General features: G+C 39.3%; 1 protein-coding gene across 6 annotated transcripts in view; it reads right to left on the reverse strand.

Annotated features, from left to right (window-relative positions):
* ATP11C (ATPase phospholipid transporting 11C) overlaps positions 1-22,288 on the reverse strand; it is a 169,078-nt gene that overhangs the window by 25,636 nt on the left and 121,154 nt on the right. For all 6 annotated transcript variants that reach the window (XM_070365486.1, XM_070365485.1, XM_070365489.1 and 3 more), the window contains 5 exons: positions 19,974-20,148; positions 15,346-15,448; positions 13,429-13,574; positions 9,306-9,365; positions 328-455 (listed from right to left, as the gene is read on the reverse strand). In XM_070365486.1, coding sequence (XP_070221587.1) covers positions 328-455; positions 9,306-9,365; positions 13,429-13,574; positions 15,346-15,448; positions 19,974-20,148 — 612 coding nt within the window. The remainder of the gene's footprint in view (positions 1-327; positions 456-9,305; positions 9,366-13,428; positions 13,575-15,345; positions 15,449-19,973; positions 20,149-22,288) is intronic.

Below are 22,288 nucleotides of genomic sequence, written 5' to 3' on the forward strand. Positions count from 1 at the left end.
CTTCACATCAGGTGGCAGGTGAGGAGACGGCAGGTAGTTAAAACTAGTCTGTCTTCATCTAAGACTCTAGAACTCTATGACAATGTAGGCAAAGTTTCAGGAACTACTGATTCTGAACTAAATAATTTCACCCATCCAAGTATAAGACATATACCCAGGACAAGTCATTTTCCAGCTGGATGGTTTAGTTTAAGTAGCTAAAAATTCAGAACAGAACCATGTAATCAAACCAGGAGGGAAGTTCTGTGTCTTTCTGACCTGCAGATAAAATGAAACCCACAACTTTGAATGTCTGAGGGGATTTTACCTTACATATGTTCAACTTACATGTACAATCGGGGATCTGAGGTCAATGTGTCAATATTGATGTGCTGTTCCAGTAGACTGTAGGCCAGGATGGGCAAGGATGTGAAGCAGATATTGTACATTGTAAGGTAAGCAGCATCATACAGTGGCTATAATGACAAACCACAAAAGAGAAATAAATGTACTGGAACAATCATCTGCCAGAGGATATTAAACTGTCTAGAAAAATCACAAGCTAAAACAAGACAGTTTCCTTTCATACTTCGTGTGACAGCACAAAAAGGTTTTGTAAATAAGGTCACTCTGATGAGTACAGAAAAGAAACTAACATATTGTAATACATCATATTAATATACTCTCCCTTTAAAAATAGGCTCTTATTCAGAATGTTTACATGCTATAAACTCTATTTCTAACAGATACTAAATAAGCACTTTTCAAAAAATTTTCAGTGAATGAAGACCAATTAAGTATAAGAGAGGAACTCCTTAGGAAAACTAAATATAAGCAGTGGACAGCCTGTGTCACAGTTTTTTGGATTAATATTTTACATGCTTTTAAATACCACTATGACCCTCTCCGGACTGTATTTATGATATCAAATGTGGCCATTTACTAAGGATTAAATAAATATATTCACAAAAATCAAAGCTAAATATATTCACATGGTCACGACTCTTTCTTGCCCTGAATTCCGTAGGCTCCAGACCAAACTTCCTGCTGGTTGTCCCATAGGACAACCTGCAATTCACAATGTCTAAAAGCAAACTCATTCCCTTTAAATCCACTTCCACCCATGTTCCCTACTTCAGTAAGTGGCCCCACAATGTTTGCAACCCTAGTATATACCTTGGTGCCTGGTAGTGCTTACTTGCTCAAGACATTTTTTTGAATTGAGTGATTCTCTTTCTACCTCATTAGCCATTCCTTCTCAGGCTCCTCTTCTTCCTGAGCCCTCTGTGTTGGCGTGTTCCAGCAGTCCATGTGTGGAACTTTATACTTGCTCTCTAGCTGATCTCATACAGTCCTGTGGTTTTAGTACAACCCATTCACTGAAAATTCCTGTATGTAGCCCAGACCTGTTCCATATGACCAACAGCCCACTCAATACCTCCTAAGTGTCTAGTATCTTTCAAACTTATGTCCAGGACTGAATTCCTGACTTGTCTCACCTGAAATCTGCTTCTCTTGAAGTCTTCCTCATCTCTGGAAAGGGCAACTAAATCTTTTTGATCAACCAGAACTGAAATCTTGTATTTATCCTTGACTCTTCTCTTTTTCACAATTCCTATCCAATCTATGAAGAAGTGTTTACTGGCTTCACTTTTAAATACATTCAGAACCACATTACTTCTTAGCCCCTCCACTCTGACCATCATGCAAGCCTTTAGTTGTTCTCCCTGCTTCTTCTCCCTTTGACCCGTAGCCTATTCTCAACAAAACTACCTGAGCAGCTATACTAGAAAATAAGTGAAATCAAATCACTGTTTTGTTCAAACTCTCCAGTGGATTCCTTTATCTCTAAAAGTAAAGAAGTTTCTACAATGGTGGGGCTGTAAAGTCCCCCTTGATCTGGCTTCTCTTTACCTGTCACCTTCTTAGTCAGACCAATCTTGATTTAACTTGCCACGTCCTCTCTCTTGAACACATTTATTCCACCCTGTTTTTCCCCTCTTATAGTACTAATCACCTTTTAATTTACATGATAAATCTATTATGTTTACTGTATCTCTCTTCACACTAGAATTTAAGCTCTGTGTGGGCAGGGATTTTTACTTGTTTTATTGATAGCTGTAGCTTATGAAAAAACAAAGCAGCCCCTGACACCCAAGAGTTGGCCTGGCACTCACAGCTAGGCACTGGCGCTCTGTAGAACACAAATGATTTCACAAAACAGCAACATCAAACAAGGCCACTATGATTGTGATGGATGGAGACAAAAACACTTGACCACTCCATAATCACTTCTGAACACAGACACAAAACATTGTCCAGATCACAATAATGACCAACATCTATGTTCTGGCTAATCCGGGTGACTACTACTTCTTGACCAATGACATGTTAGCTTCTTGGACAAGATTTACTAACATGGCCAGTCATAAAATTAATCCCATTTGCTAACAGCAGCCAGCAAGGCCCTACTATTTCTTAAACCCTTCCCCAAATCACCTAACTCAAGCCCAAATCTTACAAGACTTTTCTAACACTCTCTTTCTAAGAGGCTCCATTGTTTCTCATGGTGTACATTCTTTCTGTTGCATTGACTAATAAACCTACTTTGATGAACTGCAAGTGTTCGCCTGGCTTTGACAATCTTGAATTCCTAGAACAGAACTTGGCTTGTAGGAAGCATTCAACAAAAACTGGATGAATGAATGACTAGACATTGGAAGCTATAACGTATATGTATAGGACTGATCTGACATTATACATATTCCTTTATTGAAAAAATATTAAGGTGTTTATAATGAACCTTGTTTTGATGAAAATATTTACTGAGTTCAGTAATTTCTACACAGTGCTACATGTTGTAATATAACTATTACCTATGACCTGAATAGACAATATCCCATATTCACATGTATCTTTTACACATACAAAATGTTTCTGATTAATAAAATGCATTTAAATTTAAATGTGACACAAATTAACAGAATTATACATTTCTCAATCAACGTCTACTAAAGATACAATATCTATCATAGTGGATGTTGATTCAAAAAGATTGGTAATGACTTGAATAGAGCATCAGTTCATTCATTAGTTGACTTCAAAAACATTTGCTGGGGAAAAAATATTTACAGAGCGTTTACCAAGTGTGAAATACTGAGAACAGAGAAGATTCATGCCCTGTCTGCAAGGAGTTCGAATTCTAGAGGGGGAGGCAATCACTTCTTGGCCTTTCAGCTAAGATCAAGTGTAGAGGGGGAGGCAGCGTGGTGACTGTATACCAAGCTGGGAGAGCCTAGAGGAGGGGACCACACTTCTCGCCTGCAGCAGACACAAAGCAAGAGATAATGTATGCAACCTTTTCAATGAGCTTAAGAACATGTTCTACATATAAGATGGAGACAAAATGTGGTCCACTGGAGAAGGGAATGGTGAACCACTTCACTATTCTTGCCTTGAGAACCCCATGAACAGTATGAAAAGGCAAAAAGATAGGACACCAAAAGAGGAACTCCCCAGGTCGGTAGGTGCCCAATATGCTACTGGAGATCAGTGGAGAAGTAACTCCAGAAAGAATGGACGGACCGATTCCATGCTTCCTAAGGCCCACTTGACTTCACATTCCAGGATGTCTGGCTGGAGCCAAAGCAAAACCAGTACCCAGTTGTGGATGTGACTGGTGATAGAAGCAAGGTCTGATGCTGTAAAGAACAATATTGCATAGGGACCCAGAATGTTAGGTCCACAAATCAAGGCAGATTGGAAGTGGTCAAACAGGAGGTGGCAAGAGTGAACGTTGACATTTTAGGAATCAGCAAATGAAAACGGACTGGAATGGGTGAATTTAACTCAGATGACCATTATATCTACTACTGTGGGCAGGAATACCTTAGAAGAAATGGAGTAGCCATTATAGTCAACAAGAGTCCAAAATGCAGTACTTGGATGCAATCTCAAAAATGACAGAGTGATCTCTGTTCGTTTCCAAGGCAAACCATTCAATATCATGGTAATCCAAGTCTATGCCCCAACCAGTAATGCTGAAGAAGCTGAAGTTGAATGGTTCTATGAAGACTTACAAGACCTGTTAGAACTAACACCCCAAAAAGATGTCCTTTTCATTATAGGGGACTGGAATGCAAAAGTAGGGAGTAAGGAAACACCTGGAGTAACAGGTAAATTTGGCCTTGGAGTACAGAATGAAGCAGGGCAAAGACTAATAAAGTTTTGCCAAGAGAAGGCACTGGTCATACCAAACACCCTCTTCCAACAACACAAGAGAAGACTCTATATATGGACATCACCAGATGGCCAACACCAAAATCAGACTGATTATATTCTTTGCAGCCAAAGATGGAGAAGCTCTATACAGTCAGCGAAAACAAGGCAGGAGCTGACTGTGGCTCAGATCATAAACTCCTTATTGCCAAATTCAGACTTAAACTGAAGAAAGTTGGGAAAACCACTAGACCATTCAGGTATGACCTAAATCAAATCCCTTATGATTATACAGTGGAAGTGAGAAATAGATTTCAGGGATGAGATCTGATAGACAGAATACCTAATGAACTATAGATGGAGGTTCATGACATTGCACAGGAGATAGGGAGGAAGACCATTTTCAAGAAAAAGAAATGCAGAAAAGCAAAATGGCTGTCTGAAGAGGCCTTACAATCAGCTGTGAAAAGAAGAGAAGCCAAAAGCAAAGGAGAAAAGGAAGGATATACCCATTTGAAAGGAGAGTTCCAAAGACTAGCAAGGAAAGATACGAAAGCCTTCCTCAGTGATCAATGCAAAGAAATAGAGGAAAACAACAGAATGGGAAAGACTAGAGATCTCTTCAAGAAAATTAGAGATACAAGGGAACATTTCATGCAAAGATGGGCTCAATAAAGGACATAAATGATATGGACCTAACAGAAGCAGAAGATATCAAGAAGAGGAGCAAGAATACACAGAAGAACTGTACAAAGAAGAGCTTCAAGACCCAGATAATCACGATGGTGTGATCACTCACCTAGAGCCAGACATCCTGGAATGTGAAGTCAAGTGGGCCTTAGGAAGCATCACTACAAACAAAGCTAGTGGAGGTGATGGAATTCCAGTTGAGCTTTTTCAAATCCTAAAAGATGATGCTGTGAAAGTACTGTATTCAATATGCCTACAAATTTGGGAAACTCAACAGTAGCCATGGGTCTGGAAAAGGTCAGTTTTCATTGCAATTCCAAAGAAATACAATGTCAAAGAATGCTCAAACTACAGCACAATTGCACTCATCTCACACGCTAGCAAAATAATGCTCAAAATTCTCCAAGCCAGGCTTCAGCAATATGTGAACCATGAAATTCCAGACATTCAAGCTGGTTTTAGAAAAGGCAGAGGAACCAGAGATGAAACTGCCAACATCTGCTGGATCATCGAAAAAGCAAGAAAGTTCCAGAAAAACATCTATTTCTGCTTTATTGACTATGCCAAAGCCTTTGACTATGTGGATCACAATGAACTGTGGAAAATTCTGAAAGAGACAGGAATAGCAGACCACGTGACTTGCCTCTTGAGAAATCTGTATGCAGGTCAGGAAGCAACAGTTAGTACTGGACGTGTCACAACAGACTGGTTCCAAATAGGAAAAGGAGTATGTCAAGGCTGTATATGGTCACCCTGCTTTTTTAACTTATATGCAGAGTACATCATGAGAAATGCTGGGCTGGAGGAAGCACAAGCTGGAATCAAGATGGCCGGGAGAAATATCAATAACCTCAGATATGCAGATGACACCACCCTTATGGCAGAAAGTGAAGAAGAACTAAAGACCCTCTTGAAAGTCAAAGAGGAGAGTGAAAAAGTTGGCTTAAAACTCAACATTCAGAAAACTAAGATCATGGCATCTGGTCCCATCACTTCATGGGAAATAGATGGGGAAACAGTGGCAGACTTTAATTTTTGGGCTTCCAAAATCACTGCAGTTGGTGACTGCAGCCATGAAATTAAAAGACGCTTACTCCTTGGAAGGAACGTTATGACCAACCTAGACAGCATACTGAAAAGCAGAGACATTACTTTGGCAACAAAGGTCCATCTAGTCAAGGCTATGGTTTTCCCAGTAGTCATGTATGGATGTGAGAGCTGGACTGTAAAGAAAGCTGAGCGCCGAAGAATTGATGCTTTTGAACTGTGGTGTTGGAGAAGACTCTTGAGAGTCCCTTGGATTGCAAGGAGATCCAACCAGTCCATCCTAAAGGAGATCAGTCCTGGGTGTTCATTGGAAGGACTGATGTTTAAGCTGCAACTCCAATACTTTGGCTACCTGATGCGACAAACTGACTCATTTCAAAAGACCCTGATGCGACAAACTGACTCATTTCAAAAGACCCTGATGCTGGGACAGATTGAGGGCAGGCAGAGAAGGGGACGACAGAGGATGAGATGGTTGGATGGCATTACCAACTCAGTGCATTACCAACTCAATCGACACGAGTTTGGGTAAACTCCAGGAGTTGGTGATGGACAGGGTGGCCTGGCGTGCTGCAGTCCATGAGGTTGCAAAGAGTCAGACACGACTGAGCGACTAAACTGAACTGAACATAGAAGATGGAGATACTTTGCACACACAAAGATTTAAGTTCAGCAAAATATATTACTGAACTAAAAAATACCCCCCAAAGGTGTTAGATTTCTGTTAATTCTCAAGGGAGACGACTAGTCTGTTGGCACACTGCACTACATTCTCATTGAAAACCATCCATTCCATTTTTTGGCTTATGAGAAATTGAAAGAAAAAAAACAAACAAAAAAAAAACAGATTGACTGTTGTGCAATTTAGTCTTGAATTTTATTCAAACAAAAGAATCATCCATCTATTTTTGTTCCACTATGGTACTTTGAGTGTATATGAGAGATAATTATAATTTTTAGATGCATAATCAGAGGAGACAGAAAAGTCCTCAAAACAAACAACAGGTTTAGTTGACAATACGGTTGTTGTGAAACCTGTAATGAATGGTATCTTTTCATGAAGAAAAAAGACCAGTCTATTCCAGCTTTACTAAACAAAGAGTTGATTTTTGTTTAAATAATCTGCATCCTGGTGCTATTTCTACCTTCTCCATAGCTCATATCTAAGTTCCTGGGTTGCAGAGAACACCTGAAGTAGACCTAAACTGAAAAAGGCTGACTAACCTGTATGTATTCCAGAAGTGAAGTTGCTTAGTCGTGTCTGACTCTTTGCGACCCCATGGGCTGTAGCCTACCAGGCTCCTCCTCCATCCATAGAATTTTCCAGGCAAGAGTACTGGTGTGGGTTGCCATTTCCTTCTCCAGGAAGATATTCCCGACCCAGGGATTGAACCCAGGTCTCCCGCATTGCAGGTACACTTTACCGTCTGAGCCAGGTATTTGCAAATAACGGTCTATGCATTCAGCAGCAGCATAAGGCCACAGTGAAAATGAAAGCTACAAACATCACTACCTCAGATATGTTAGTCACTCGGTCATGTCTGACTCTTTGCGACCCCGTGGACTGTAGCCCACCAGGCTCCTCTGTCCATGGGATTTTCCAGACAAGAATACTGGAATGGGTTGCCATTCCCTTCTCCAGGGGATCTTCCTAACCCAGGGGTTGAACCCGAGTCTCCTGCATTGCAGGTGGATCCTTTACCGTCTGAGCCACCAAGAGACCTTCTTTTTATCTGCTACACTTTTTCTAAGATGTCTGCCTAGGTTCTTCCCTCATTTCCTCCAAATCTCTGCCCAAATGTCACCTCATTAGAGAAAACTTCCCAGATCAGGTTGTCTAAAAAAGCAGCTCTCTTCCACAGTCAATAAATCCCTTATTCACTTATTGTTTTTTTTTTTTTTTCCTTCAGAGGATGTATCAGTACCCAGCGTAATATGTTTGATTGCTGTCTGTCTCTCTGCCTATCACTCACTGTACTGCAAGCCCCATGGGGTAAGAGCTTTGATCACTGTTACATTCCCAATACTTAACAGCACACACAGTAGGCACTCAAGAAGTATTTGTTAAATGAATTCACATACCAGTTGAGCAACTGAGGAAGGCAAACATCAACTCCTATGAGAACCTAAGCAGACCCCTGACAGCCCAGGGTTTCAAAAACCCAGGGTTTCTTTCTTCATACAATTTTTGTTTGGTCAACATGGTTTTAAAAGCAAGCTTCCTTGTATCAGTTTGCTTCAAAATTTCAAAGTGTCTTTAAAACTTGCATTCATCATCCATGAAAGTGAGGAATTAAAAATATTTTGAGCAATACCAATCTGAATGTTCAAGGAAAGTGTAACTATCAGAATTTTAAAAACTGTTACCAATGCTGTTACTTTCTAATACAAGAAGGCTTATGGCACGTCCTACAGCCAGTAGATAACTAATTCATAAAGTGATCAGCTTAGCAGGCATTGTGGGGCTGATGACATGGAACTGATATAAGAGACAGCATACCATATAGCAAAGAGGCAAGTTTAAGAGAAAGACAGCAGTCACTTCCCATTGGAAAGAATACATTCTCTAAAAATACTGCCAAGAAATTAGGAAAAAAATCACTTCCTATCATGAGGAATGTGGCAGGCCTTGAAATATAGAAACTTAGTTTCTAATACCTGTGATGATGTTACCAGAAGCTCAGCTTGGTAAAAATCACTGAATTGATCATAGGTAAACTACAAAATTTCTGAGTCATTGAGCATTATAGCTCCCTTAGTTAGCTATACTTCCACTAGAAGCAATGCAAAATGTATTTCAGCTGTTAAAAGAAACCTACAAACGTGCCTGCTCATCCAACCACTTACATATCAAGTCAACATATAGCACATTCTGTATGCAAAAAATGTTCAGAAAACTACAGAGGGCTACAAGTATAGAATTCTTTAACTAATCCAAGGCTTTATCCAGAAATTACTGCTTCTTGGCTAGCTTAAACATCATTTTTTTTTCCCTAGAAAATCAACTTGAGAAAATGTAAAGATAAAAAATTTTATTTGATGAAATATAAATATAGTATAACATTTTAAAGTTATTGGAAAACATTATATACACTGACAAAAAGTTTTTTTTAAAAGGATCTCAATTCTAATAGGATGTACCAAATAACTTTCAAAAAGAAAATAACAATAAGACCATTACTGAAGCAAAGACATAAAATTTTGCTATTGGTCAAAAACCTGGCCAAGAAGATCAACTGTTGAACCAAGAGGAAAAAAAAATCCTTTTATTTTGGATATACCTCTTTAAGTCTCTACAATCCAGTACACAAAAAGTAATTTATTAACAGCAAGTATAAACTACATTACAACAAATACCTAGGGAAACCAACCTGCTGTGAGAATCCACAGAAGAACTGGTACAAAAACTGTGGCAAAATGAAACAAAGGTTCTGGAAAAAAAAAATGAAGAAAAGGTTTAATATGTTTCACTCCATCAACTTTTTGAAACTAAAACAGGAAACTGTACTCAGTAGTATAGGCAGTCCTAAATGCTTCTAATGTCACAGTGCAATAAACTTCTACTCCTGAGTTGTAAGGAAACAATTCAAAACAATAGATTACATTCATATTGGTATCAACGTCTGCTCTTCCCAGGCAGAAGATAACCTCACTTACTTTATGAGATCCTCTTGGTGTTCTAGAAAAGAAATGAGCTCATATAATATGAACACCTAATGGTACTGCACCTTAAATGCCAAGTGGGTTTGTAAAATCATCACAAAGTAGACTGACATAAAGCTCTAAGTGTATATTTTAAAGTCTGTTAATGCCAATAAATAGTCAGGAAATTATTACAGTATATATTGACACAAACAAGTATCAACTAATGGTTTATTGCCTTTGTTACTGCCTCATTAAACAACCAATTATTATTATCGATCATCTACTACAAGTGAAGATGACACTGTGTGATACAAAAAAACAAAACCTCTCATTTCTAAGCGAGTTATCACTTAACTGGGAGAATATGAAAAACAGATTTAAAAAATACAAGCTGAGAATGCATAAGGCAGTAAAAGCCACCAGGTGAGAGGATAAATACTAAAATTAAATTAACGTCTTCAGGCAAAACTACCGGCACTAATGTTTTCAAAAAGTGTGCTGTCCTTCAGTATAGGCTTTGACTGTATTTGAGCACTGCTGTCACTTGCTCACGTGTCTCTGGATTTCTCTTTGGGCAGCCCCTTCAATAGTCCATTTTTGAGCCACGTCAAAAAACCATCTCTTTCCTTCTGTCACACGTTCTCACTTAGCTAATTTCCCATTCTGGGAGACTTGAGGCTGTTTTTAAAAATCCAGTGGCTCCTCTGCCGCAGCTGAGGATATTTAGGTAAATACATTGCGGGCTGTGGAGGACATTTCTAAAGAAAACTGCTACACGTGTTTTGAATAAGTCCTACAGCACCAGAGTGTCAGAGCTCCCAAGGTCATCCTCTGGAAGGGCAACACTCATTTGCATGGATCAATTCTGGCAGAATGCAAAATACTGTCAGTCTACAGTACTTTATGTATATAAAAGAAGTGCTCTGAAGAAGAGACAGTGCTAGGTGTGGATTATGGGGGTGCTTTGTGGGAAGGGGAGGTCTGACTCTCCCATTAGAGTAACAGTTCCATGAAAATAAGGACTTTGCCTGTCTTATTCCATTATGAATTCTGAAGGGCCTGAAATAACGCTTGGCACATGGTAACACATTCAAGCATATTTGTTGATTGAATGAAAAAAGAAGTTAGACTGTGAACTAGGTGTTAAAGATGAATACGATATGGTGATAGCAGGAACCAAGGCAAGACCATATGTATTTTAAACATATCACGTAGCACAGGGTGGGGTGCCTTAAAAGCCAGACTAATTCTTAGACAAAGGAGAGTGAAGTTTCTGGAGGACAAGTTGAAAAGTGGCATTTTCTAAACATTAACCTGGATGAATTATGTAACTGAGTGGAGAAACAGAAAGGAGGAAGACCCGTCACTGCAGGGCAATAACAACTGGAAGATGCAAAGGCAAGATAAGAGGAAGGAAGGCATCTTAGCTCAGCCAGAGTGGGCAAACATATTAGAGATCATCTTGGGGTGAAAGGCAGCATAATAAAGGAATTATGCTAAGTCAGTAACTAAGGTGACAATGGGCACAGAGATTCTAATGAAGACAGAGGGTTTCTGCATAAATAACCCGCTAAATTGAGAACAGGGATATGTAACTTACTGATCACTGGTAAACATTAGCCATCTTAATACTTGTTTTGTTTTTCTTAACAGAGTGTTCCTTCCATCTGGTGGCAGTTGCTTGAATTGCAGGCCAAACTCTTACAGAGGCAAACAAGCTTCTGGAACAGGGTCAGAATGCCAGGCAGATATGTATGGCCAAAGCTTCATGGGCTCCCCTTCAAGGGGGAGGTAAGAGAGAATAACCATCCATCCCCACGTGAGGCTGTTAAGTTACTGAGTCCAAGGCCCCGTAGACTCTATATAAATAACATAACCACACCAAAATGGTGGAAAAGGAGGAAAAAAAAAGTAACTTTGGAAACAGTACTTTGACTACATACTCTAAGGCTAAAGAGCTAAAGACAGAAGTGCACACACACATATTTCTCAAGTTAGTCAGGCTTGTTTCTCACAGGAATATTTGAGTTAGCAATTCTGGAACTACTTTAAGTATAAACTTGAGGATTTAGCAAATAAATAAATAATGCAGATGAGAACCAGGTTTCTCACTGCTGAAGAAAGGAGTTCAGTTCAGTTCAGTTGCTCAGTCGTGTCCAACTCTGTGAAGAAAGGAGTTACTAATATGGAAAAGGGAAAGGTTAGATAGAATGAAACTTGTGGTGTTGGCTTTAATCAAAGGTATCCATACAAACTGAGTTCAAGTATTGAGTTTATATGGATACCAATGACAATGAGCACAATGAGCACCAGATCTACATTTCTAAATACCACTTGTTAAAAAAAAGGACCAGAGATCCTTGGAGAAAAGTCTGAATCCAGGACTCAGGAAGGAAAAAATACAAGAGGCGCCTAGAACATCATGTAGTACCAGAAAACAGACAAGACTTAAAAAAAGGTGATGGTCAGGCATGGGTATATCCAATGGGTATAACGTTTTAGTAAGTTCTAGAGATCTGCTATACTTAACAGGACTGTATTCTTCCACCTAATAATCTGTTAAGGAGATAGAGCTCTTATTACATGTCATCACAATAAAATAAAAAGTTAATGATGGGGACATGGTGAAAGGACATGGGCGCCAGGTCTGTGACAATCTGAGTAACAATGAATGATGGTAATGAATTTCAACACAAAATAAAGTATCTGGTTTAATGGGAGAATGCTTTTTTCAAACAAAATTACACAAGCAAAACTGAGGTGTCCTGAGACCCTCAAAACACCATCTGAATCAATGTATCAAAGTTGACATTATCATGAATGGGACATCCTGACAACACATCCTCCTGATATGATGCCCTCAGTAGGTTGCAATAATGCTTCTGTGGTAATTGTGCCCAAACTTGAATCTAATAACAGGCAAATATTAGACAAACCCAAATTGAGGGACATTCAACTAACTCAATGGCCAGCATTCTTCAAACATGTTAAGATCATAAAGACAAAAAAGACAGGAACTATCCCAGGTTAAAGAAGACTAAGGAGATCAGGATCCTTAAATGCAGGCATGAACCTGAAATGGACCACAAAACAAGTATCTGTGGGACCATTAGCAAAATTCCAATACAGTATATAGACTAGTTAATAATGTGCTAATTAATATCAATTTATTGATCTTGGTAACTATGCTCTGTGTTATCTAATGTGCTAACAGTTGGCAAAACTGAGCAGACAGTATACGAGATTTCACTAATTTTGCAACTTTTAAAAAGTATGAAATTATCTCAAAATGAAAACTGAAAAAACTTGAAAAAAATAAACAGAACAGAATATAGGATAGGAGATCAAGTTCTGGTACACGGTTAAAACAGGTAAACCTAACGTATATGTTGCATAAATTATATCTAAATTTATATATCATTTATATTACTATATATCATATAGTAATGTCAATAGGATAAGTCATTGTTTGGTGCAAGGGTGGAGAAGATTGGAAAAGCACAAGGGAACTTTCTGGGGTGATAGAGATGGTCAATATTTGATTCTGGTGGTAGTTACATGGATGTAAACATTTGTCAAAATCAAGCTATTAACATTTAATGGGTACACTGTACTGTATTTAAACTATACTTTAAGAAAGTTTACTTAAAATTTTTCATCTCAAATCTCTTTCATTAAAAGGAATTTCTGGCTTCTGATTCATTAAATAGACCGCCTCTGTTTTACTGACCACAAATTTCAGGGCTAAGACACTAAAAGAAATATGAAAAAAGAACAAAAAAACCCTACAACCAAGCTAAGTCAATGCTGTGTTAAACTCTCATAAATTACAAATATTTTATCACATACCTTATAGAAGAAATACTGGACAAGGTGTGCAATTCTCACATAATATAGATGTCCATGAGCCAACAGCAGTTTCTTTAAATGTTTAAATTTTGGGACCGCATAATCGCTATTCCTGGATGCTTGGCGACCTTCTTTGCCTTTAATACCTAAAATAAGACAATTTCTATAGGGTATTTTTATAGAGTAAGTAACCACCTCATCTGTTACTTCCATGTTTTTCTTGCTTACAAGTACAGTTCAATTGAATAGTTTAGCACTGTTTTCTTAAGCAAAAAGTGCTTTTATCGGTGAGATTTATCAATAAAAAGTAAAATTGTTTAATTGGCAATTACCTATTTATAACAAAACATAAAACAATTAATGAAATCATTATTTTAATCATGATAAGGCAAAAATTATACTGAGGAAAAAATTTAATCTGAAAAATATCTTGAAAGTACTTGGTAAGTGATTAATTATATATGGCACCAGACTAGGTGCTATACTAAAGCAACTCAGAAACCTGGGGTTTATGGTTTAAGAGTAAATTGAAGAGTTGTAATGAGATGGTTAAGTCCTCATACCAAATGATACTCTGAGCAGTGGTTAGTTAACACTTAGTCCTGTCCAAAATGTCCATAAAGCAGCTGCTGCCGCTGCTGCTGCTGCTGCTAAGTCGTTTCAGTCGTGTCCGACTCTGTGCGACCCCATAGACGGCAGCCCACCAGGCTCCCCCGTCCCTGGGATTCTCCAGGCAAGAACACTGGAATGGGTTGCCATTTCCTTCTCCAAAGCAGCTGGTTCACACCAAAGATCCTTGAAATTTGCTCTTGTCCAAAATGCCCATGAGCATACTTAGTCCACACCAAATAGTTCTGGACAGCACCAAATTTCAAGGGGGCTTCTCAGGCGGCTCTGTGGTGAAGAATCCACCTGCCAATACAGGAGATGCGGGTTCAATCCCTGGAGGGAAGGGGAGTTCGCCTGGAGGAGGGCATGGCAACCCACTCCAGTATTCTTGCCTGGAGAATCTCATGGACAAAGTAGCGGGGCAGGCTACGGTCCATAGTGTCACAAAAGAGTCAGACACGACTTAGCGACTAAACAACAGAATTTCAAGGACCTTCTGGCATGGATAAAATGCACTATGGACATCTTAGACAAGATCAAATGTCCTGCAAGGCTGAGTAGCAGCCCATGCTCAAGCTTGAGCCCATGAGCTCAAGTGGCTTCAGGCCATTTCTAGTCAATAGCCCATGAGTCGAACTAGAGTTCCACAGTAAATAGGGTTACTTCCAAATGGAAAGAATTTGGGAATCCAAACTGCTTTACAATAATCTCCAAAATACTAATAATGCTATTATTTCTCCCCCTCCAAAAAAATTCTGGGGTGTTAGGATTGCTGCCTCCCAGAAACTTAACAGGGGGCAAAATGGTGAAGTCATAGAGAAGCTGCTGTTGCATGCCAACATGTAAATTCACCACTACAGCCCACACAACCACGCATAGATATTGGCATGAGGAAAATCAGCCAGCCAGTTATCATTTCTGAGTTCCAAGCAGTTAAGGACCACAAAAGATACAGTGCAGCAACATAAGCAGGCGATCTGGCCAGTGGTGAAAAATCAATAAAATTTCCTGCATGCTGGCAAAAATGAGAGCTAAATGATCAATCACACAGCCAGGAGGTTTCAGAAATTTGGTTTACTTGGCTAATAAAATAATATCCTCCAGCCTGGTATTGCTACATTCCCACCAGGGGTAGGACTTATGCATGGGCATATTCCATGGTCAGATGAGAACCTTCATTTAATTAACAATGATCATTCCCGAATTCAAATTCAAGATGAACAACCAAAACAATCTCTAGAATAAGACCACTCTACCTAAAAGCAATACTGATACCTTACAGCTGCCATCTCATTAGATGTTTCTTACCTATGCCCACATGGGATTCCAAGATCATGCTAACATCATTGGCACCATCACCTATCGACAGTGTGATTGGGCTGCCTTTTAAATTCTTCACCATTCTTACAATCTAAACGTTAAATACAAGAGAGGTATAGAAAAGGTCAAAGCAGAATGTGAGCTTGTACTCTATGGGGGTATTTGCCTCTTTCACACTTGTAAATGGAAGCTATGCAAACAGAAAGGTGGTCTGTGCATATAATAGTGTCGAATTCTCAGGGAAGAACAACACAGCTTTTCAAAACGTAACACCAAGTGCCCACTTGTTTCTGGTTTTGCTAATGGATGAACTGTCTAATCCATGCCTTCTACCCACATTAGAGAGCAGAATGCATCCCCTCTTGTCACTGCTTCACATATCCTTTCAGATCAGGTAGTGAAGGAGAGAGTGGAGACCAGAGAGCTGATTTAGGGTAATATGCATGGGGCAACCAGGACAAAAGTGGGCAGTGAGAGGATAATGGCTTTGGTCACCCCTGCCTCTCTCCTCCCTGCTGACACTCCAACCACCCCTGGGTACACCCCAACCCTTATTTCCATCTAGCTGCCAACTAAACTTTACCAAATCTTTGAGTGCTCAATATGATTTGATCCCTCATACAGGTAGCTGCATTTTAAAAGGGGGCACCCTAAAGGTGATGGATGACCTTTGCAGAAAGATGCCTGAGATGTGTATAATGCATCATCATTCCCTGAGTGTCTTTTAAAGACACTGTGCCACATGTTGATGGCACAGTGCAGCTCAATGCTGTGTTCACGGTAGGTACTGAATAAAGGAAACCTTCTCCTGGCAGAGTTACTGTGGGAAGAATATTGGGTAAGTGGCTGTCCTCCTACCAATGACTGCTTTATGTGTCAACCCTCAAAACCCCTTGGAATCTAGCAGCTTTTAAACAGCTTATGTAAATCAGTAGTTGAATAATGTCTTGCAAAAATTTTGTACTCTCAAAGGCTTTCACCAGGTAACATAAATAAAATCCATTCCCACATAGATTAAAAATAATTTATATGAGGCAAAACCACCCTGCAGTCTTTTCTTTAAACAAAATTCAGTCAGGTTTTAGTTAAATTGCATACCAAAAAAACCTGACGCCCAATCCATTTGACACAAAAATGATGTTACTAGGAAATGCCAGGTTTTCCCCAATCCTTCACTTCAACTTGGCTCATGTATGGCAAAACCAATACAATATTGTAAAGTAATTAGCCTCCAATTAAAATAAATAAATTTAAATTAAAAAAAATAAAAACTTTATGAGTGCCAGAAATAATCAGTGAGTCAAAGACAAAAGTAAATTTGTTTTTAATAGGCTACATTACTGGTTTAACTAATTGCACTTATTATACTGTATGCAGTAATGACCTAAAAGAAGAAAAATGCAGTCAGAAAAGGTCTAGGGAAGGCAATAAAATTATCAAGGGTGACAGCTTCGGCATGCAAATACAGATTAAAAAGATGAAAGCCAGTCGTTGCAGAAAGATAAAAGGATATATTGCTATGGAGCATAAGCCCATGAAAGATCTAGATAGATAAACATCAAATTTTTTTTTCACAAGTTCCAGGTCACTGAGATTAAGAACTCTTCAATCTCTAGATAGCCTCACAAAAAAGAAATCAATTTACCAAAAAGTATTTATTGATCTGCTATAACTATATGCAACACAATGTGCAAAAGTGAAATGCAAATACTCAAAAAGGATATGTGGCTGGGTCACACACTTCAGGAAGCATATAATGGGGAATGGATACAATAATATCAGAGAACCAGATTAACAATAAAAGGTAATAATACTCAATATTTATGCAAGAGAATATATGACAACTTCTAAGTTGTCCACATAAGGCCTATGATGTCAGAGAAGGGAGAGGACACTACAGGCCAGAGTGATGAGAAATGATTTTATAGAAGGAAGCATGGGTTGATCTAAACCATAAAGGACTGGTAAGATGTGCATGGATGGGGAAAAGGGTTTGGAGGAGTATTCCACGGAAAGGGAAGAGCATAATCTAAGGCATACTGACAGTTAAGTCCAATATATGCTCAGAAAATGGGTCTGATTTGACCAGACCAATTGAGTTTCATAAAGGGGACATGGACAGGTAGATAATATAATATGGGGCCATATTATAAAAGTGGTAACAGGGTGCAGGAGAAAGGAGAAATGAGAAGAAAAGGCTAGACTGCAGGCTAAGAGAGAAGTTAGTCGACATGGAGTTCAATGAGCTGTTAAAGTCCTGGACATGGAAGGTAATGGAAAGAGATGGAAAAGACAATGTACTAGGAAATGGGCAGAATTTCATGACTGAAAGCACACGGAAGGGTAAAGCAGAGGAGACGTTAACATACAGATCTAGAAGTAGAGTGAGCTCAGTAACACTTGTAAAAAAAGACAACGAAAATGACAACTGGACTCTAGAGAAGGTTGAATTGAGGTGATAATGACACACCCAAGAAAACATATTCAGTAAGCAACTGGAGAAATCAAGTGGAACTCCAAAGACTGGGACTGGAGAAGTGATTTGAAAAACACCTATGAGTAGGTGATAGTAGATGGTAGGTGATATTCTGGAAGAGGTGATGATAGTGAGAGAAATAAAAGAGACTAAGGACTGAATGATGGAGGAGGGCGGTGCTCCATGTTCTGGGTGGGAGAAGCAGCATGGTGTTAGGAATTCAGGTACTGGCCTGGGCAGTGGAGCAGTCAAAACCCAGGTGACCAATCTGAGCAGCAGACAATGAATGTAGGGGGAAAATAAATGTAGGGGAAAGAGGTATTGCCTTTGATTAGAGGGACAGATTTCTATGGATATTGTTCTGATAGGATCTGCTTCCCCAGCTGGGGCTAACAGAGGCTGTGAAGTTTGAAGAAAAGAAGAGCATATGATTGCAGTAGAAACTGAAAGTGAGAAGGTAGGGAGAGAGGATTCCCTCAATTAGGATGGGCTGGGTGCATGCACATGCCTGTGCATGGTAGGGGATGGAGTCTGTAAAGGAGAAGCCAAAGACACAGCGCCAGCCCCTGGGTCTAGAGCAAGCAGTTGAGGGATGGGAAGAAGCAAGACCAACACATATAAAAGAATACAGTGTACACAGAAGTGAAAAGTTGTGTACCTAACACTCTAAGGTTCCAGAGATGCAGTGAGTACAAGGAGGCAAGGTGAAGCAGATCAATGCAAGCTGGAGGAGCTGGAAAAGACAGCACATGGTGGGTGGCCTCTGCACTGGGTTTTGTTAAGAATACAATTTTTGTTAGGTCAAGAGGAATTCAGAGACAATTCCAGATGAGGAAATGATATGAGGGAAGTCCTGGAAGTTGGCGTGAGAATGGCACATGGGAAGGGACACAAAAGGGGAACAGCCAATAGGAGTGGAGGATTCACGCTGGATATGGGAGTGATGGTGGACTCAAAGTGTGTACAGACACATGGAAAGGGTCAACAGGGGTGGCTGCCACACTGAGTCATCTGCCCTTCATCCTAAGGGACTAGGAAACTAATGAAAGGTTCTGAGCGAGAATATATGATGGGAGACGGACAGTTTTAACAAGATTAATTTGGGAGTATGGGGAAAGATATGGAAGGGGGAAGGGAGAAAGCAAGGGGATTAGTAAGATTAAATGAAACACTCTGTGTATAAAGTCCTAAGGGCTTGCTTGCACTAGGATGAAGATAAAAGGTTTAAGAAGATGGCACCAAAATGAGAGCTATGACAAAAGGTAGGAACAACAGGACATGGTGATTATATGGAGTGAGTGAGAAGCAAAGGGTCAAAGGCAGTTTGGAGACTTGGGGAGCAAAAGAATAATGTCACTGGTGACAGGAATAATAAAGAAAAAGGATAACCCAAACTGGCTTGAAGGAGAAAATTATAAATATCTGTCTTGGATACTAGAATTTAATGTTACAGAGGGAGTCCACATAGAGCTGTCTAGCAGGCAGCTAGAAATATGTGACTTAACAAAAAGGACAAGTTAGTCAGAGTCATAGAAAAGGATGTGCTTATCCAAAGATAGGATGTAAGTGAAAAGCAAATGAAAGACACAGCCCCAGAAAAACCTGATAATCAGGGAGAAGACCGAGGATGAAACAAAAAACACCATGTTGCCAAGATGCAAAAAAAAGAGGACCGTGGACTATCACAGAAACCAAGTGAGGAGAGTTTAAATGGGGACATAATTGCAGTGTCGACTGCAATGGAGAAAGGACGAGAAAATGGAAGACAGTGCAATGGATTCAGCATGGAGTTTGCTGCTCTCCTCCAAGAGATCCTACAGACTAAGATGGGAAGAAAGTATGCATGGAGCAAAATGGAACAGTGGAGCCAGGAGTAGTGGGATGAAGGCAGCAGGCACCAAGCACTCATTAGAGAAGTTTGGAAGGTGAGCAACTGGACAGCCAGCTTGAGGGGACAACAAGGTGAAGCACAGGTTTAATTCAAATTGGTGGGAAGGCTCCTGAGTTGGACCACACAGAGGAAGAGGCCAGGGAAGATATAATAAGGTACTCAGGGCCCTTTGAAGAGAATTAAAAGTGATCATTTGTATGTATGTGTACAGAAGTACCCAGAATGGAACATCAACTAATATCCAGTTACCTGAGCTTTCTGTAACGGGGCCATCCGACAGCAGAGCACTGCTGTGCACTTCATGCAGATCTGTAGGAAAATGCTTTTGTAATTGTTAGAACCAGAGTCTTGACTAGAGTTTAATATAAGAGACAGAGTGGAGCCATCAATGATTAATCCGTATTCCTGATGTTCTGTCCACGCTCTGAAAAAGAAAAATAATGCAAATATATTTGAATCTACTATACATTGCTTTTTAGGAACTTGAAAAAACCACAAAAAGCAGACTTATCATCAATCTGGTTCCTGGACCTGTGAATTCTGAAGAAGCAACCATTTCTATTAATGGCACAATAGAGACTTTCTATCACATCTTTGAGGCTCAAGTTGCCCAGATAGCTGTCACTAAGTTCTAAATATAAAACTAATGAAAATCTAGTAGCCAGTCCCCATATAAGAAACTCAAGATGAATTTTGGAAATTACAGTTCAATCTGTAAAACTTTGATATGAAGACAAATCATTAGTCAATCTGAAAACTGAATGATGCAGGGAAAAGACAAAATGGCTTTGGGGTATACAAATCACAGAAGATATTCTTAACATTTTTGCCTGACTGACAAAACCTATCAATAAATCTAGCTTCTCAAATATGACAGACTACCAAAAAGACAAAGTGTTCATTAAAGAATTCCATACAATGATTTATGTTCTTTAAGTAAGTATCATATTATACTAGATTAGTGATTTTCAACCATAGCTTTCCCATTAGAGTCACTTAGGCAGCTTTTAAAAAAGCCCATGTTCAAGGTTTATCCACAAATTAAATCTGAGTGTCTTAGACAGAGCTTGGTTAGACTGGGTTGGCCAAAAAGTTCACCTGGGTTTTTCCAGAATAGGTTCATTCTAACATGGAAAAACCCGAATGGACATTTTGGCCAACCCAATATATAGGTGTGTTTTAAAAGGCTCCATAGGTTATTTGCATGCATAGCCAGGACTGAGCAGTATCAGTTGCCAGGAAAGACAAATATAATGGGTGCCAACTATTTAAGAAAACCATATGGAGGGAAATCTTACAACTGAAAAAATGCTACCAATTAACATTTCATTTTTTTGCAATTATGAAAAAACCAGCAATTAATCAATTTCTGCTCAGGCAATCTTGGGTGCCATTTGAGAATCGCTGCAGAAGTGTTAAACACAGCAGGGTCTCATCATTACAGATTCATTCGTCTAATGTTATGCTTCTCAAAGTTTACTGTTTAAAGAGCTGCTGTTTTACAGACTATAAGTAGTGAGAGCTTAATATGCCTCATCATTCCTTCCTTCCATATTTTGTTTCACACTATTATGAGCATGTTATATTCACTAATTAAAGAGATATCAATCATGCATTCCTTTGCTCCCCTACTCACAGAGCTGACAATGTACAGAAAACAGTGGCTCAATAATCAATCAAGCAATATCTGTAAACATCAACTCTAACTAAGCCATACAGAAAAACAGAAAGAATTATTAACTAAGCTTTTTCTGGAGACTAGAAAATCTCCTTGGGGTGAAAGAGGCACACATGAGAGAAGATGCCCCACTAAACATGATAAATGGTTAACATCTGAAAAGAATAGATACATACAAAACTGAATCACTTTGCTATACACCTGGAACTAACACAATACTGTTAATCAATTGTACTCCAATATAAAATAAAATAATTTTTAAAAAGGTTAATATAAGCCCCAAGCTTGGGGCTGGTGCACTGGGATGACCCAGAGGGATGGTATGGGGAGGGAGGTGGGAGGGGGGTTCAGGATGGGGAACACGTGTACACCCGTGGCAGATGCATGTTGATGTATGGCAAAACCAATATTCTAAAGTAAAAAAATAAATAAATAAATAAATAAAAAGACACATATAATGTGTTATGACTGTAAAAAAAAAAAAAAAAAAAAGGTTAATATCCAGTGATTGGGAGAATAAATACACACCAGGAAAGAACAATGGGTTCTTTATGAGGTATGACATCTGAAATGGAACTTGAAAGGACAGAGAGGTGAAGAAAGAGAGAATGTATGTGTGGTGTGTGTGTTAAGTTGCTTTAGTTGTGTCCGACTCTTTGCGACTCCATGGACCGTAGCCCACCAGGCTCCTCTGTCCATGGGATTTCCCAAGGCAAGAATACTGGAGTGGGTTGCCATTTCTCCAGTATGTGTGGTACACTAGGAAAATAAGTTGAAAAGGTCACCTGGGGTCTTTGATATGACCTAATTCTGTGGGTAATGGAGATCCACTAAAGGTTTCTGAGCAGGGTTATGATATGGGCAGTGCTTTACACCTAAGGACCAG

Source organism: Bos mutus, chromosome X, assembly GCF_027580195.1.
Source record: "Bos mutus isolate GX-2022 chromosome X, NWIPB_WYAK_1.1, whole genome shotgun sequence".
NCBI classification, from domain to species: Eukaryota; Metazoa; Chordata; class Mammalia; order Artiodactyla; family Bovidae; genus Bos; species Bos mutus.